Below are 18,462 nucleotides of genomic sequence, written 5' to 3'. Positions count from 1 at the left end.
GCTCTCTTCCCCCAGAGATATGTCCTTGATGAAGGAGTTCTTTGCCTTATAATAAGCCATTTCTCAGTCTTGTAGGCATGCTTCCGCAAGAACAGGTGTGCTAGTCCTCTGGAGGAAAAACAACAGAGCCTTGTGGCATCACAAATTTATTTGGAGTAAGCTCTCCTGAGATGCCGCTCAATTCATCATTCAGTTCCAAAGACGGAGGCGGTGTGCTCTGCAGATGCTTAGGCTTTATGAGTTTTTAAGGTGTTCCCAGATCCTTAATTGGTTTTACATCACAAATCTAACTCGAGGGTGGTTGGATAACTCACCTCGGGTCCAATTCTTCCAGGGCTCCCTGGTGGTCCTGGATTACCGCAGTCACCCTAAGAAATAACAAGGGCATCGTTCATAATGCTTTAGTTGGGTAGACAAAGCATTCCACAAAAAGACTAGAATGTAAGGCTTCATGCCTTTAATCCCTGCCTATCCATCAGAATCTGAGAGCACATACACAGGAGGGTGGATGTGCCCTGGATTGTTACTCCAGTTTATTGGCATCTGCCTTTGAATCAACTGGTGCAGCTTCTACAACTGGGAGTGAAGCCAATGGAGATAAGTCAACATGAAGGTGCTTTGCTGTTCTGCCCCGTAGTGTTTCTCCAACACCATGGTCAGTGAGAGGCTTTCTGACTCATACTATCTGGTATTGTTTAAGTGAAGAACAGAGACCGAATGTGGGACAGGCTACGTGTAAAATAGTTGGGCTCCCACAGAGTACTGACCTTTGCATTCAGAGTGGTCAGGGACCTGTGCTTTTCCTAACAGCTTTGACAAATATCTACTCTGGACTCAAAAAGGGCTACCTAGATTCTTCAGGGAGAATAAAGCACGCAAAACAAATGCATTTGCATTATTCCTATAGCATAGGGTTTTTTGCACTGAAACTGGTATATGCATGCTTGACTCTGCTAGGTATTGGAGACAGCGCCCTTTCTTAAAGCCCCAACGTCTTGAGGACTGGAAATCAAAAGGGAAGATCCACACCCTCCTAATCAAAAACAGAATTAGCAAAAAACAAAACAAAATAAAAATCCTGGGTTTCTACACCGAACTATTTGTATCAAAAAGCTTGTGTTTTTTTTCCCAAACTTTTGTATTGGCTGCAAAATATGAATTCCCTTGTGTGCTAAATACAAGCTTCTAGGAACAAAACGCAAGGTTTTTCCATACAAAATGCACCTTTTTCTTTTTTTAAAAAAGCCCCCCCCCCCCCCCAAATTCCAAACATTTTTCAAGCCAAAATGCAAAATGCACAAAACCTCTTCTAATCTCAGCAATTTGAGCCGGAACGTTTGACAGCATTCTCCCTTGCAAGAGGGAAATAAAGATTTACCCTCCTATTCTATAGAGATCGCTCCTATTAGCAGCAGTCGAAAGCCATTTTGCAGCTATTACATCTTTTCCCCCTTCACAGATGTTTTCGTAAAGAGAAAAAAGGCAGAGGAATGGCTGGGAAAACACAGGAGGGCTACCAATAGAGAAGACGCCTATGCTCAGAATTTTGAGCCTGAGGCTGGCCCACTACCAGGCTCAGAGCTCTGGCAGACAATGCCCTCCGTCTCCTTTTGACTTTTTTGTGTGCCAGATGAAATATTCATCCTTCAAGGAGCAGCGGGATCTGTAACCTATTACAGTGGTGCCTCGCATAACGTTTTTAATTGGTTCCAAAAAAAAAAAACCTTATGCGAAAAAAACTTTATGCGAAACACCATTTCCCATAGGAATGCATTGGAAACCGGTTAATCCGTTCCAATAGGCACGGATTGCCGTCCTTAAGCGAAAAAACCCATAGGAAACATTGTTAAACGATACAATGTTTCCTCCATTGGAATGTATTGAAGCCGACTCAATACATTTCAATGGTTTTGCGAAGTCAATTTTTGCAAATTTAAGTGTGTCATAAAAGGGTCAAAAATGGTTTTAAATGCTTGGATTAGCTTCTGCACCCTCTAAAACGGATGCAAAAGTTAATTTGGCTTTGATCTGACTTTTCGTTAATTTATGGTGAATTTTTCCCCCCCAACTTTTGACAGCTGTCAAAATCTGACAGCTCCATTGTTTCCTATGGGGGAGAAAAAAAATCACAAAAAATTAATGAAAAGTCAGATCAACGCCAAATTAAGTATGCACACATTTTAGAAGGTGCACTAACGATTCCAAGCATTTAAAACCGTTTTTCAACATGTTAAGACACTTTTGTAATTGAAAAAATGAACATCGTTAAGTGAAGCAGGGGACCTAAAACCAAAAACGTTAAGCGAAGCATGGTCCCAAAATCGCTATGTGAAAATCGCCCATAGGGAAAAACGTTATACAAAGCACAATCTGACTCTGAAAAAATAAACGTTAAGCGAAAAAAAAGTTAAACGAAGCAAACATGCGAGGCACCACTGTATACTCGGTGGGCAGCAGGTGGCACAACAACCTACAAAGGACAGGATGGGGCAAAGATGGCTATTCATACAAGGGCATGTACACACACACACATGCATGCTTGCTTACACGTGCGCGCGCGCACACACACACGCACGCACGCACGCACGCACGCACGCACGCGCACGCACGCACACACACACACACACACACACACACACACACGGACAGGCAAGTACAAGCATGTGCAGAAAACCTCTTCCTCTTCATCCGGCATTGCCTGAGTTTGAGATGAGGGCATCTTATCCTCATGGATGAGCCACTGATAAGTGTCCTGCCCCTAATGGATTTTTTTCAGGGGGCTCCTCACACCATTCCCTTCTAGGTGTGCCCCTCACACAACTATTTCCCCCTTCCTTTTTCTTTGCCAAACCAACCAACCAACCAACCAACCAACCAACCAACCAACCAACCAACCAACCAACCAACCAACCAACCAACCAACCAACCAACCAACCAACCAACCAACCAACCAACCAACCAACCAACCAACCAACCAACCAACCAACCAACCAACCAACCAACCAACCAACCAACCAACCAACATCAAAGTCAAAACCGAATCAAAGTCAATGTCAAAGTCAAAGCCAAAATCAAAAACAGAAAAGGTGAACAAGGTGGACCATAACTTTGGATTAATAGCACAGGGGAGTCTCCATCTGGAAGCACATAATTCTTTGCGGATGACTTGATCCGAGTCCTGGCAGGAGATACCAAAAGACTAAAACCTCAGAGATACCTAGTCCCTTTTAAAAGGATTTCTTCCCCCCCCCTCCTTCTTCTTTTCCCACTGTTCACAAGCCCACGTCTGTTCATGATCCTGGGATCAGTAGCGTAAGGCTCACCTTTTGTCCAGGGAGGCCTGGGTGACCTGTCTTCCCTTTGAATCCCTAGAGGGGAGAAAGCAAACAAAGAATTTGAGTAGGCAATGCCGAGCTACTTGTCTGGAGATTTCGAACAATCCGCCTTCTTGAACTTCTGTCCTCTAGTACAAGAAAGTCATGAGGTCCAACATGGTGTTAAATGGCCTACAACTTACTGGAGGTCCCATCCTTCCTGGTGGTCCTGCAGTTCCAGGGTCACCCTAAAGAAAGATAAGAGTTAGTCCTCTCAAGGAGGGAGCAATCTCAGTGGAAAGGACTAAGCTATCTGGGCCAATGTTTCCTTTGGGGTGCAAAAAGCTGTGCTTATCCCCTCTTCATGGGTATCTCAGTGGCCAACCACAGTAGGCCCACAACTGGTGATAGGGGACCAGATCCCAGACAAAGCTGAGCACAGCTGTAATTTTTCAAGAGGGTTGTGATATAATTGAGAGTCTTTGGTGGGGAATGCTGGCCAAAAGCCACTGTGATCTGGGGGTTCTTACCCGTAGTCCTGGTTTTCCATCTTTTCCATCAAGTCCTTCCAAACCAGGTGGACCCTGGAAACAAACTCAGGTTTATGTGTAATTTGCATACTTACGGGTGCATTCCTAAAGTACACTGTAAGTCTTCTAAGGGCTTCCCTTTATGTGTCATCTCAGGTGACGCCTGAGTTGACAAAAGCATGGTTTGCAATTGGGTGGCAAACCTGAATCAGAAACCATGGTCTGATGTTGGCTTGCAAACCAAGGTTTGTGCTATGTTAGTCTGATGTAAAGCTGAAACAGAGAAAACATTGTGACGAGTGCCTTTCCCATCAACTGTTGGACCTTGGACTTGGCAATGAAATTTGGAAGGCTAAAAAAAACCCCAACACATTAACTGCACAGATGCTTTTATATGACTCCATCTTGCAATGATCTTGTAGCTAAATCAAGGCTTTAATAAGGATGTGTTATTGGAACTTCCCTGTAGAGTACTTAGCATCTTCATGAAGCCACTCCCCTTACTCTCTCTCATCTTCGTATCAGGATTTTGTAAACCACTGCCAACCAGCATACTTACCTGGATCCCAGGAGGTCCTGGAGGCCCTGGTGGGCCGGTCATCCCAGGAGGTCCACGCATGCCCTCACTGCCCTGCAAAAATCCATGTTCAGCTGCAATGATTAAAAGGTTCATCAGCCTCCAATATGTCCAACAAGAGGCAAGAAAGGGCTTAGCCGGAGGAGAAGTCTGGGTAATGGGACTCCCTTCCTTTTCTCCATCTTCTTCTTCTTATTGTTAGCTGGCCAGAGAGCTCAGTGGGTTGGGAGCACCAGTTGAGCGGCTCAATTCCCCCACTGTGCCTCCTGGAAGAAAAGCCAGCCTGTGGAGCCCTAGGCCACTTGCCCAAGTCCCTGAGGGCCACCTAAAGGAAGGACTGATGATGGACCACTTCTGGATTCTTTATTTCTAGAAGACCACCAGGAAGGTCAACGTAAGTCAGAACTGACCGGTTGGCACTTTACTATTATTACTCTTCATTGCTTAAGCTCCCTTTCTTGAAATCGCCTCTCCATCTTTCCAGAAAATCGAGCAAATCCTAATGGTGCATTCTTTTAGATGAGCAACAGATGTCAGCAAAGTCCAGGAATAAGCCCAGACTCCCCTTCTGTTCCTTTTTCTTCTGCCATGGACTCATATTTTTCCCTACTGCAAGCCAATGGCTATTTTCTCCTTAAGGCTTGTTATGATTGGCATTAGAGTACCTCCTTAATAGGATATACTAGAAACAATATCGTCTCCCCCGATCAGTGCTTCGTCTACAGACACAGTTCTAGAGACCATTGTGGGCAGACGAGAGCTCTTCGTTCAAAGACTGGGGCCACAATCCTATTATTCATTGAATGCCAGTGTAAATCCAGCAGTGTAAATTTCAGCAGCAAATGGCCAACTGTTAAGAAGACAAGGCTTGTATTTCTTGATGCGCACAAAGTCACACAACTGGCATGCAACAAGAAATACGAGCGCTGACTTTTTTACTAGCAGCAATCTGCCGCCGAGATTTACTCTCCTGGATTTACGCCAACAGGCATAAGTAATAGGATGGTAGCCAACGGGACTTGCCTAAGGCCAAGTGGATCACCTCCTTCCAATCTCCCCCATCCCTCATCTCTCTTTAACCACAAAAGCGCTTGCGTCATAAGAAAGAGCATTACACTAATTAAATTTCGGTGGTTTGCCTTAATTTCCTCTGGCTTCTAACGGTTCCCCTCTGACATTTTAAACAAACCAAGACAGCAAAAATTGGAAAGGATGAGCTACGTTTGGTCCTTGTTGACCTCCCATCCATTCTCAGCTCCACCATGTGAACTCTCAAGTCACCCTCACTCTCTTCTCATATTAATATGGCAGTGAAAGACCAGCAGCAAGGCCATCAACACTTAAAATTTGTAGGGGAATAATCTGCCACAGCAGCCTATCAGGTACTGTATTCAAGAGAGTTGGTAGATGAAGTTCTTCTTAGGAGGTGCCAGAGGGAGTTCAAAAGCCTGGATCGTTCCTGCAAAGTTCATATAAATCTGGAGCAGATTCAGAGACACAATGAACTTTGAGTCATCATCAACGACTCCTTGATCTAGGTGTCCTAACCGAGAAGGAGAGAACCCCTTGGTCAACCAACCCCGCTCCTAGAAAAGAGAAAGAGGCAGCAGGGGTGGGAACAGGATGTAGGGAAAGTGAGGCAAAGAAGCTGAAGGATTGTGGAATGTGTGGATAAGATCCAAACCAGGGTAAGGGCCAAATTTGACATAGTTTGCAGCTTGCTGCGTCAGCTGCTTCCCTAGCGAACAGCTAACTCCTGGTGCAAATCAGTCAAGACAAGTTCTGCAGCTATGCGTATCTTATTTTCTTTTCTTTTTTGCAGGAAGGGAGAAGAGGGAAAATAAAGAAGGTGTGCTGGGAAAATGCAGAAGGATTAGAAGTGGTAGACCACGATGGCTTAGACCCTGCCTAAAATCCTGTAAACAAGGCAGAGCCGTTTCATAATGAAAGCCTCCTTGGGAGAAACCCTAGTCACGTTGGTATTCTGGGCTGGAATTCCTCTTCGTTCAGATGGCATCTTCACCTAATCTGAAGATCATCATTTCCTTTCCGTTATATGGTTTGCAGGGGTACTCCTATGGACCAATCTATCCTGTTCCATCTGCCTTGGTTCTTCTCTTCCAGTGAGAGAAAGACCCTCTTCCTTCCTTCCTTCCTTCCTTCCTTCCTTCCTTCCTTCCTTCCTTCCTTCCTTCCTTCCTTCCTTCCTTCCTTCCTTCCTTCCTTCCTTCCTTCCTTCCTTCCTTCCTTCCCTTCCCTTCCCTTCCCTTCCCTTCCCTTCCCTTCCCTTCCCTTCCCTTCCCTTCCCTTCCCTTCCCTTCCCTTCCCTTCCCTTCCCTTCCCTTCCCTTCCCTTCCCTTCCCTTCCCTTCATCCATCCATCCATCCATCCATCCATCCATCCATCCTGAGCTCCTTCCTTCCTTCCTTCCTTCCTTCCTTCCTTCCTCCCTCCCTTGGACCCAACTTTTTAAGCACCCACCTTCACTTTTACCTACTCACCTTTTCCGCTTGAGGCCCCGGGGGCCCAGGTGATCCTGCTTTTCCTGGAAAGCCCGGTGGCCCCTAAAACAGACAGGCAGACACAAAATAAACAGATTGTTTCTGCAATCCCAAGGAAGTCCTCTGGCTTCATGCTATAAAACGTCATGCGGGAGCAAACCCTAAGTAGCTGCTTGTGCACCGAACCAGAAAGAGATCACCATCTTGCATTAAAATGAACTGAAGGGTGCAGCATGCCAAAATTAAGTAGATCAAACGAATCGGAACTCCCTCCCTCCTCCTGTAGTCATACGAACAGAAAGGGCAAGAAATGTACAAAGCCCAGAAGCCTTCCCTCTTTTCCTGTATTTTCCAGCACATCCCTGCAATCATTAAGGGACAGCAACTTGCTGGTATCTAAGCAGAGACGCTGATTTCTATCCCTGTGTTCTGTGTTCTCATCTCATTCTTTTAAGCCTGAGCTGAATTGCACCACCCCCTTGACAACCCTCCTTTTTAAAAACCTAGTGCTGAGCTTTGAAGAAGGAGCTGAGAGCTCATTTTTTTACATCTCTCGGTATATTCTCTTATTAAAAAAACACAACTTTGAAGCTGTTTGTTTTGCACATGGTTCAAATCCTCTTTCCATGGCTTCCCGGTCTATGTTTTTCATCTCCTTCTGGAAACCTCCTAGCCCAGCAAAGTTCTCCTGTGATAATCAGGGAGGGGGGGGGGGAAAGCGCCTGGATTATTTGTTTTCCTCCTCACACAGTTATTGCCTTGCGGAAAGGTTCTGACTCTTCAAATTCATTTCTTTTAAGATTCTGCTCGGTTGCAAAGAGAGCCTTAAACCTCTCCCAAATCCCTGCTGGAAGTGTCTAAGCATGCCCTGTCTTTTGTCCCTATGTTGGTTCCACTTCACTCATTCCTCCATCTGTATAACCCTGTAATGATGATGGCCCAGAAATCTGAAAATGCCTTTAAGATGCAAAGCACTTACAGGTGGTCCAGGGAAACCAGGCTGGCCTTGGAATCCCTAGAAATAAAAAAAAGGAAGTTTAAAAACTGAGATCAATCGCAGGTCAAGTCTCACTGGTGGGCAGAATATTTCCTTAGTCAAGAGGAGGGGAGCCTTGGGGGACACCAGAATGGCAGAATGGCATCTGCTGTGATCAAAAGGTGTGGCAAAGTGTATCCAAAGTTAAGCAGAGTTTGGTCTTGTAAGTCTATGAACGAGACTCTTGAGGATGTGAAACTATCTTACTCATATGGACTGGCTCTCCTTGCCCAATGCAACCGCGTCTCAAGAGATTTGGGCTTCAGAGCAACTTAAGTGGCTAAAAAAAAAATTAGCCATTCTTACTGGAATTATTTTACCCCAGTTTTTGCAATTTGGTGCAAAAGATAAACCCTATTTGGGCGTTACAGGGTCCAGCGCCATCGACACATTCAGAAGGGTGTACCCGTTGATTAGCATAATACATTGCTGTTAGAGTAGACCCATTGGAATCAGTTGAATTGATAGAGGGGATGACTCACCAAAACCCTGTTGATTCAATGGTTCTGCTCTAGTGCAGTTTATTACTCTAGGCAACAGGATTTGGGCTGATGAGTCTGAAGAGGCATGTTTTCTGCTCATGTGAGTCTTTCATCTTGGAAAGACTTGGTCTATTCATTGAGACTCAACCTTGGGTCCTTGGAGGTTCCTGGACTACAATTCCTAGAAATCCTGGCCAGCATGGCTAGTAGTGAAGGCTTCTGGCAGTTTTAGTTCATCTGGGGATCCAAGGTTGGGAAACATCTGGTCTAAATGCTGTGGAGACAAAATCTAATCCCTGCTACTCTACCATGAAAAAGTTGTGTTTGACCCATTTCTCAAGTTGGCCTCTACCTTCTGGGATTGATGCGAACGTGGACACGTTCCATGTTGGTGCATCTTGCTTTCTTCATGGGCGTTGCCAAGGATGATGCTCTGAGCACTTCAGAGGAAGACGAGGATGCAGAAAGGGTAAATCACCAAACACATTGTATCTGTACCTAATGCCAGTCTGGTAACATCAGTCATTAGACTGGCACAGCTTATAACCAGGAGATATGAAAGATGGGAGTAAGAATGGGTGATTAGATAGATAGATAGATAGATAGATAGATAGATAGATAGATAGATAGATAGATAGATAGATAGATAGATAGATAGATAGATAGATAGATAGATAGAGAGAGAGAGAGAGAGAGAGAGAGATAGATAGATAGATAGATAGATAGATAGATAGATAGATAGATAGATAGATAGATAGATAGATAGAGAGATAGATAGAGAGATAGATAGACAGAGAGATAGAGAGATAGAGAGATAGATTGGATGGATGGATGGATGGATGGATGGATGGATGGATGGATGGATGGATGGATGGATGGATGGATGGATGGATGGATGGATGGATGGATGGATGGATGGATGGATGGATGGATAGATAGATAGATAGATAGATAGATAGATAGATAGATAGATAGATAGATAGATAGATAGATAGATAGATAGATAGATAGATAGATAGATAGATAGATAGATAGATAGATAGATAGATAGATAGATAGATAGATAGATAGATAGATGCCACTTAAATTGTTCTGCTTTTCGTGTTTCTTTTCTTGTTTGTTTTTATCTCTTTTGTTTTGGGCGTCTGTGTGTTTGCTTTTAGCCTTTGCTTCCCTTCATTATACAGTGCATTTTGCTTTTTATACTATGTTAATGGTTTCAGCTGCCTCGGACCTTTTTATGGAGAAGCAGGATGCATTTTTAATGAATAAATAGCACATCAATAAATATTCATGGAAAAGGATCATTTTTCACACTATCAGACAGTGTTAAATGGGTGTTTGTGGAGCCGGTTGGGTGGTGGGGTGGGTGGGAAAATACTCTTGTCCCTCTCGCTTTAGATCCATTACATGCTAACACATGCCAGCTAAGTAGGATGATGGAGGCCACCTTCCAGGTGGACACTAAAAATTATATATATATATATATTTTTCTAAGAATACCAGAGGAAGAAAGAGGAATGACAGAATATTGCACGTGTCCTGGTGTGAAAACACACAAAGGCTGGGTGATCAATGACCGTCTCCATCTACTTGAAAATTTTCAAACTTTACAAGGTATACGTAGGTGTTGGTGAGGAAACTTTGAAGGGGCAGACTCTGCATGGCAGAAGGGTGACTGTTAAGAAAGCCTTGTCCAACCCCTTTGCACTCTGGATGTGTCAGACTACAACACCCATTATCCACGGACGAAGATCACTGCACAGATGCCAGACGGCACTAGTTTTAGAAAGATCACACCGGCTACTGACACCCTTGCACTCTGAGTTCAAGGTGTTGATAATAAGCTTCAAGGTTGAGACCTAGGGCAGAAATCAGCGTTATCAATGTCTTGTAATAAAAAGAGAAAAGAAAATCCTTAAACCAGGGTCTCGTTCACCTCCTGGCATATGCTAACGAGCTAGCTCTAGTTTGCGATGGGTCTTTGCAGGAATTCATTGAGGGCTGGCACAGCTCCAGGGAGCGACTGGTTCTGAAGTCGAGGGCTGGGAGGTTGAATCCTCTCCGTGTGTCTTGGGAGAGAGTGTGTGTGGTTTCACGGCACAGAAAGGAGAGCTGATTGTGTTTAGAAATGGACAGAAGACCAGCCCACGGTCACACTCTGGGCTTGTCCCGGTTGTGGCCCGAACCGAAGCCAAACAACAGCCTTCTTAGAAGAACGTCTTACCGAATCGCCTTTTTCTCCGGCACTGCCAGGTGACCCTCGCTCTCCTCTCGGACCCTGGTGGAAGGAGGGAACAAAGGTGAGGAGGGCTGCTTCCATTTCCTACTGCCGTGCAATTTGCTTTGAGCTCACTTTGTTCTCGTTGTGGCCACAAACCAGCACACTTTGGTTTGTTCCCTATCTCTGTTTTCACATTGTCTTTCTCTTGGTGCAAGACTTTGACCTTGGAGAAGCACCACACAGACAACAGTTGGGTTGAACATTCTGCCCACCCTGGCCGGCCAGATCACAGACTCCGTCAAATGAGACCGTAGACCAAGGTCTGGCTGTTGAGTTCCTATTAGGAGTACAGCTAAGCTTTGGTGCTTACCGGGGGTCCCACGGGGCCTGCAGGACCATCCAAACCAGGAGGACCCTAGAGAGACAGGAAAAAAAGAGAAAAGAAGACACATAGTATAACACGCCTTGGGAAAGGGATGATGGAAGCAGGGAGATGGCAGGGATGATTTAATTAACATTTTTGTGGGCATGTTAATAATAAGAACTTCTACCTACGAAAGGCCAAGGAAAGAGACAAGGGACTGTTTTAGGACGTTCTTTAATGACTATGCAAATTATATGTACTGAACTGTCTTAAGGTCTGTGATAGGAATACAGTTGCAGTAATGTGTGATAATTACATCAATTTTAATTTTCTGTGTGCAAATCTATTAGCAAAAGGGCTCGTAGTTCACGATCAAAGCCCAGTCTGCCTAGATGAAGCCCCAGGTGCTTCCCCCCCCCCCGAATTCCTGTGCAGGGCTAAGAAAACTCCTTTAAACGTGGGCTGCCTGCAAGTCCATTCATTCTAGAGCGGTGGTTCCCATCTTTGGGGCCCCAGATGTTCTTGGACTGCAACTCCCAAAAGCCTTCACCACCACCTCTGCTGGTCAGGATTTTTGGGAGTTGCAGTCCAAGAACACCTGGAGACCCAAGGCTGGGAACCGCTGTTCTAGAGGCAAATTTAGGGATCCAAAATATACCCCCCACCTCATTGAGGTCCAGAGTGATCTGCACCCCATGTGATTCTATTCATGCCCCAGAACTCAACTGATTTGAACACTGGTAACGCCCACATGTTCGAAAACTGAAATAGTTACAACTTTGGTCTTTTTGCATGGATGTACCTGAAATTTGGTGACATGATAAACCCTAAAGGGGGGGAGTTAAGCTTGTTAGACTCCAGAGAGTGAGTTTCAGGGGTTTGCACATTAAGGTGATTGACGCAATGCAGCAAAACAATTCTCTTCTAGTTTGTGCGTTGAATCAAATCTGCTTCTGTCTAGATCCCAGTCTTCCCATTCTTCTTTGAGCCAGTCCAAAATAAGCTGATTTGCGGTTCGGAATTTGGGATTTGTGTTAATTTGGTGCACAGCCCAAGTCCAAATGTTGGAAAGTCATTTTGAAGTCACTGAAAAGTACACCGAGCTAGTTGTTTTTCCCATTCGGTTTAAGAGAAATGTCTATCTTATAATAGGATAGAATAATATCCGGTAATATGCTCCCTCCTGACCTCATCATGTTTTTGCCAGAGCGAGGGCTTTGCTATTCATTACTTTTGCTTCCTCTCATTTCATCTCGCACCTATGACCTTTCAGGTTTCTGATCCCAAGGCGGCTCATAGATTATATTAAAGAGCCAGCACAACAACCTTTAACAGCTGGGACCACAGTATCAAAGCAGCGTTATAACTCAACCAGCAAAAAAGATAGTTTGGAAAGGGTCTGAAAAAAGCCAAAACCTCTCTTTGCATGGTGCGAACACGACACAGTGACAGGTGTCAACTGTGGGTCATCTGAGATGTTACAGAGAGCATGTCATTAAAAGATGAATCACCATCTACTAAACTATGGCACCTGCAGAAGGGTCTTCAAATCTTCCTTCCTTCCTTCCTTCCTTCCTTCCTTCCTTCCTTCCTTCCTTCCTTCCTTCCTTCCTTCCTTCCTTCCTTCCTTCCTTCCTTCCTTCCTTACTTACTTACTTACTTACTTACTTACTTACTTACTTACTTAGCCCCTTTCTCCCATAGGGCAGTGGTCCCCAACCTTGGACCTCTAGATGTTCTTGGACTTCAACTCCCAGAAATCCTGGCCAGTAGAGGTGGTGATGGTGAAGGCTTCTGGGAGTTACAGTCCAAGAAGATCTGGAGGCCCAAGTTGGAGACCACTGCCATAGGGCAGTGTTCCCCAACCTTGGGTCTCCAGATGTTCTTGGACTACAACTCCTAGGAGCCTTCACAACCACCTCTGCTGTCCAAGATTTCTGGGAGTTGAAGTCTAAGAACATCTGGAGGCCCAAGGTTGGGGACCACTGCCATAGGGGACCCAAGCCGACTCACAAGAGGTAAAGCAACCATTTTAAAAAGTGCAAATATCGTGCTAAAAAACCCACCCCAATGAAAGATACATTAAGATTTTAAAAATCAAGTATAAAAACAATTCAAAAACATTATAAAACACCCAGCATTTAAAACAGTGGTTCTTAACCTTGGGTTACTCAGGTGTTTTTGGACTGCAACTCCCAGAAGCCTTCACCACCAGCTGTGCTGGCTGAGGTTTCTGGGAGTTGCAGTTCAAAAACACCTGAGTAACCCAAGGTTAAGAACCACTGATTTTAAAAAAAGCCTTCCTGAGATAAGTTACGGCTTCAAGACCTGCCTGAAGGTATTTGGCTGATGGCGGAAGGACAAGAGGGAAGGGGCCAACCTGGTCTAAAGCCCGGGAGCAACCACCGAGAAAGCCCTGTCTCGTGTCCTCATTTGGTGTAGGCGGTGGAGCCAAGAGAAGGGGCTCCCCAGAAGACCGTAAAAGCCGAGAAGACTCATAGGGGGTGATAGGATCCTTCTAAGAGCTTGGACCCAATCCGCACCTTTTGGAGACAGGTTTGAATCGAGGAAACCCCTCCCCCAGATACTTACTGATTCTCCTTTCTCTCCAGGGGGGCCTGCATATCCTCGCTCCCCTTTAGCGCCCTGATGACACGCAGGTAGGCAAAAAGAAAGAGAAAGCTTTATTATGAGGAGATAATCTAACGGGACCGTTAAAGGCAGCAAATGTTGACCAGTTCCCCTCACTTTCTTATTTAGGCTAGAGCTGAAAGTTTTTTTTTTTTAAGAAATGCAAAGTCAGACAGATGTTGAAAACTTAGACCCAGCGGTTTGCATTTTCAAATTATAAAAATGTGGGTTTTCCCACCCACCCCCAAGCTGAAACAAAGCAACCAACTTTTAATTGAGAAAAATAAGGTTGAATATTACATATCTTGCACACCAAAGTGCCACAGAACCACGAGATCCTCCAAAAACCGTCAACTATGGAAAGATTTGGACTCCAGGAACGTAACACATGAGTTTAGAAAACTGAAATCTGGGTGTGAATCATGTATATCAAGGTTCACAACCTGGGCTGCTGGTTTGTGAAGCGGGCTTACTGTACATTTTCTTGAGATGTGCAATATAATGTTTACCTCCTATCGTAGTGAAGTCTTTCCCCATAACCTAAGCCGAACCTGTTACTTGCCCATCTTCCCCGACTTCTTCTATAAAGACTCCACCTGACTAGCTTGTTTTTTTTTTTTAATTCCTTCCACCGGTCATACTCACAGGTAGCCCGGGGGGACCCATCGCTCCAGGATATCCAGGCTGTCCTGGGGGACCCTATGGAAGAAATGATTGGAAAAAGATCAAAGCACATCAACTCGTTGGCCTGAAGCAACTCTAAATGACCCAAAGGAATGGCTTTCATCTCTTCTAGACCATCCCTCTGTGGTTGAGTTTGATCTTGTCATTTGGCTCTATTCTAATGAGGCCTGTACATATAATTGTACTGCATCTGAATACTCTCACACAGCTCCATAGCCACAAAAATGACAGTGTTATCCTATCAGTTGTACTCATAAGGCAGAGCAGTGGAAGGGGGAGAACTACAGTGAACTAATTCAGATTAGTGATGGTGAGTACAGAACTAGAGGGTGGCTACAGTTGCAGATAGTTTTTGCAGAGTGTAAGAATATGATTTTGAGTTGACATTATTATTTTTTTTTAAAAAGAGAGAATATCTCTCCAGATCTAAGCTTTGCTTCTCCTGTGGTGGATGGTCTAGGTTGGCTAACCATGCTTTGGTTCACCACTCTGAACGGTCCTGTCAAGGTGCTGAGTAAAGCCATCAGCTAAAGAGAACAGATTTGGAGGTTCGTTCATGGAGGACGCTGTACTGATAAATACATACATGATTTTCATGTTTTAAAAAAGTAAACAAAGTGTTTATTACAGCAAAGTTAGTACATCTTGGGTTTCCTAGGCCAGGCACTCTTGAGTCCCCTCAAATGTTCTAACTACACTCCAAATCATGGCCACACTGAATAGATCTAAACGTATCTTGATGGTCTTCTAGGTCAGAAAGCTGAAAGATAGCATCGCCATGTTGTTTGACTCCAAAGACCTATGGGTCTTCACCATTGGTTACCCTGAGAGTTCAAAAACATCCATTCTGTCCAACCCTTGCCTGGATCAACAGACCTCACAAGCTGCTTCTTTAAAGTTCTGCTAGTATTATTTGAATCCACCGCTCACCTGTTCTCCCTTAGATCCCATAGATCCAGCAGGTCCACGTTCCCCTTGGAGACCCTTGGGAAAGAAAAGAAAAATATAAAGGAAACATTTCACATTTCCTACTCTTGTTTCAAATAATTCCTTTCAGGGATAGGAATCACATTTCTAGACGTGTAGGAGGATTTAGATGAATAGAAGGATGGAAATCTACTACGAGCACACAGGAGAGTTGTAGAACGGCCGTGAGTAATCAGATACCATCTCTGATCTGGCTATATCCTATCATCCAATATTTTTCAACTGGCTAACACTTTGCTTGGGGGGGGGAGGATATTATTTTCATGATATTGGGACATATTTGGTTAGTACTTCTCTGCAGGAGGCTTAAAAGAATTGGAAGATTTGCAGAGCAATAGGATTCACTGAAGACTTTATTCATTGGGTATCCGATTCGCCAGGGAATAAAATTAAGTTTGTGAAGGGTAGTGCTTACAGCCATATTTCCTGCCACATCTGAATACACTAATCCAGAAGAAGAACACTACGGTCAGGATTTGTCTAATAACTGTACAACTGAAACACACACACACACACACACACACACTTAGCTTGTCGTTACTACAAAGGAATGGACAAACACATACAAACGTCCCACCCCTACACCCAAGGAGCTTCTTTCAGAATTGATATTATTGCAAGAATGTCAACGTTGATTGGTTTTCTTCCTGAGTTTGGGAAAAAGGCATCTTGGACCATTTTGTGATCATGCCTAGCTGTGTGTGGTGTGGAGCGATACAACTAGAGAAAATAAGCTGCTTTGCAGTGGCAGGTGCACATTCAACCTCCTCTCACCTGTTCCGTGACAGCAGCTGTGAGAGATGGCATGTCAATAACCCCTCTCATATCCAGCACCAGCATCTTGGAAATCCTTAATACGCTCATATGATCGTGACATCTCTCCTTGGTCTCTCTTGAGCTCTTTCTTCTTACTAATCAAAGCTGAATGAGTTAGGCATCTGGCTACAGGCCCAGAGGTTGGGGGTTCGATTCCCCAATGTGCCTTCCAAGAGAAGAGCCATCCTGTGTGGCCTTGGGCAAGCTGTACAGTCCCAAGGTGCTCCCCAGAATAAGGGAAGGGTAAATCAGTTCTTAGTATTCTCTACCTAGAAAATTCTGGAGAGGGTTGCCATACATCAGAATCGACTTGATGGCATGCAGTTACTATAAAATAACTACCAAATCCATTTGCAATATTGGTTGCAACCTAAAGCAGTGGTTCCCATCCTTGGGTAGCCCAGATGTTCTTGGACTGCAACTCCCAGAAGCCAGCTGTGCTGGCTAGGGCTTCTGGGAGCTGCAATCCAAGAATGCCTGGATGACCCCAGGTTGGGAAGCGCTGACCTAAACGTTTTCAGAGAAGACAATGGTTCCAATCAGCGAATCTCTCTTTTTTAAAAAAAGTTACTTTGGATGTCAACCACAGCTTCTTTTTCAACAGCAACATCTGCTGAGAAGTCAGTCTGTTAGAACTATCCCTCTGAAACAGGAGCTTGATTTCGTGTACCACAGGGGGCCAAACGATACGTGACATAGTATCTGCAAGGTAAAATTTGACCATCTGTACTTTTTTTAAAAATGGAAGTTCCAGGTTCTTCCCACCATCCAGATGGGAATTTATTTCCCCAACAAACGATGGGTCTGGCTGGATAGCTCAATGATTCAGGTATCTAGTTGTAGAACCAAAGATCGGGAATTTGATTCCTCTCTGTGCCTCCCTGTGAGCAAGAGCCAGCCTGTGTAGCCTTGGGCAAGCTGCACAGTCCTAGGATGCCCCCAGAAGAAAGGAATGCCTAACCACTTCTGAGTATCCTCTACTTGGAAAACCCCGGAAAGGGTCGTCATAAGTCAGAATTAAATTGATAGCGCACTATAATTAATGAACTATAGGACTGATTGTTTTATGCATACACTTAACAGAGATTAAAACAACAGCAGCAGCTGCTATGACTTAGGGACTTCATAATGTAATTCCAAGATGCAGAGTGAAATTTCCTCAAACTGTCGATTGCAAATCTTGGATTTCCCCATCAACTTCCAACTGGCATGTTTCTCAAATGGGGTGGAACGTGGTTTTCAAGTCCACATAATTACCAGGGTGCTGGGTACATGTATAACCTACTGGTGCATTTACCTGATCAATGGCAATCACTCTGCAAGTCCCCCCTCATCAATCAGCTCCTAATCACAAAGAGCTTTTATCAGTGCTCTGTGTCCAACACACCGAGGGACACAACGCAGAATGCGAGGACGGTTCCACCGCGCAATGTACCCTTGGCCCACGAGACTGGGAACTCTCCCACGAGGTGCAGTTAGTTTGGGTTACATGGTGATGCCGGTGGGCAAGGAAGCCTTTTACCAAGGGGGCCACATTGCACAGTGATTAATCACACAGACGGTGGGAGTTACGGTGTCATTAGTGGAATGAGGTGCTGGTGGATGAGATGAAGGAGTTAATAGTGGCGGTGCCGGTGTCGGTAGCGGCCAGGTGTGGGTGGGAGGATTATTTCAAGAGGACCAGAAACACAAGGGACAAACACGGCAGAGGGGGCTCCCTGTCTTGAAGGAAGAGGCAGCTTGATTCGTGAACCTGCTAACTCTTTCTCAGTGTGTACGTAGAAAGGGTGGGAAACGAAGTGGGACAAACGTCACCTGGAGGGGGTTCAATTCTCAATGGTCTCCTTAGTTAATGCTTGTTTGACTAGCTCAGTACTGGGAACAAAAGCAGCCATGTGTAAACTTAGGGGGGGGGGGAATGACGACACCTAGCCAATCTTCTCAGTGTTTGGTCAGACCAGGTGTAATAAGCATGCAATGCCCTCTTCACAATTAGTTGGGGTGATGGAATATCTTTGTATGGGGAGCGGGGCATGGAATGGTTCTGACCAAGCAGCATGTCCCTCCAGAAAGGCCAAGGACTCCAGGTCCTTCCTTATTGTAAGACAAAGTGAAGCAGTTGCTATAGGTAGCAGGTGCTTGGAGATCAACCGCAAGGGGTCAAAGGAGATAGCGGTGTCTCACTTTTCCTGACCCAAGCCCCCTGAGATATCTGGGTGCTTTCTGGTCCATCAAGGGACATTCTTCCAAAATCAGAGTTTTAAAAAGGATGCACAGACCAATCCTGCTGAACGATGGACCGGAAGGGGTGGACAC

The 18,462-nt window shown here is 44.8% G+C and overlaps 1 protein-coding gene across 8 annotated transcripts in view; it reads right to left on the bottom strand.

Moving 5' to 3' along the window:
* COL16A1 (collagen type XVI alpha 1 chain) overlaps positions 1 to 18,462 on the bottom strand; it is a 117,531-nt gene that overhangs the window by 9,538 nt on the left and 89,531 nt on the right. For all 8 annotated transcript variants that reach the window (XM_072980063.2, XM_072980062.2, XM_072980066.2 and 5 more), the window contains 12 exons: positions 15,274 to 15,327; positions 14,305 to 14,358; positions 13,621 to 13,674; positions 11,035 to 11,079; positions 10,668 to 10,721; positions 7,902 to 7,937; positions 6,923 to 6,985; positions 4,404 to 4,475; positions 3,845 to 3,898; positions 3,518 to 3,562; positions 3,324 to 3,368; positions 315 to 368 (listed from right to left, as the gene is read on the bottom strand). In XM_072980063.2, coding sequence (XP_072836164.2) covers positions 315 to 368; positions 3,324 to 3,368; positions 3,518 to 3,562; positions 3,845 to 3,898; positions 4,404 to 4,475; positions 6,923 to 6,985; positions 7,902 to 7,937; positions 10,668 to 10,721; positions 11,035 to 11,079; positions 13,621 to 13,674; positions 14,305 to 14,358; positions 15,274 to 15,327 — 630 coding nt within the window. The remainder of the gene's footprint in view (positions 1 to 314; positions 369 to 3,323; positions 3,369 to 3,517; positions 3,563 to 3,844; positions 3,899 to 4,403; positions 4,476 to 6,922; positions 6,986 to 7,901; positions 7,938 to 10,667; positions 10,722 to 11,034; positions 11,080 to 13,620; positions 13,675 to 14,304; positions 14,359 to 15,273; positions 15,328 to 18,462) is intronic.

The sequence above is a fragment of the Pogona vitticeps genome, chromosome 9, assembly GCF_051106095.1.
Source record: "Pogona vitticeps strain Pit_001003342236 chromosome 9, PviZW2.1, whole genome shotgun sequence".
Lineage (NCBI taxonomy): Eukaryota > Metazoa > Chordata > Lepidosauria > Squamata > Agamidae > Pogona > Pogona vitticeps.
The sequence above is the reverse complement of the archived record's forward strand: the minus strand, read 5'-3'. Positions and strand labels throughout refer to the sequence as shown.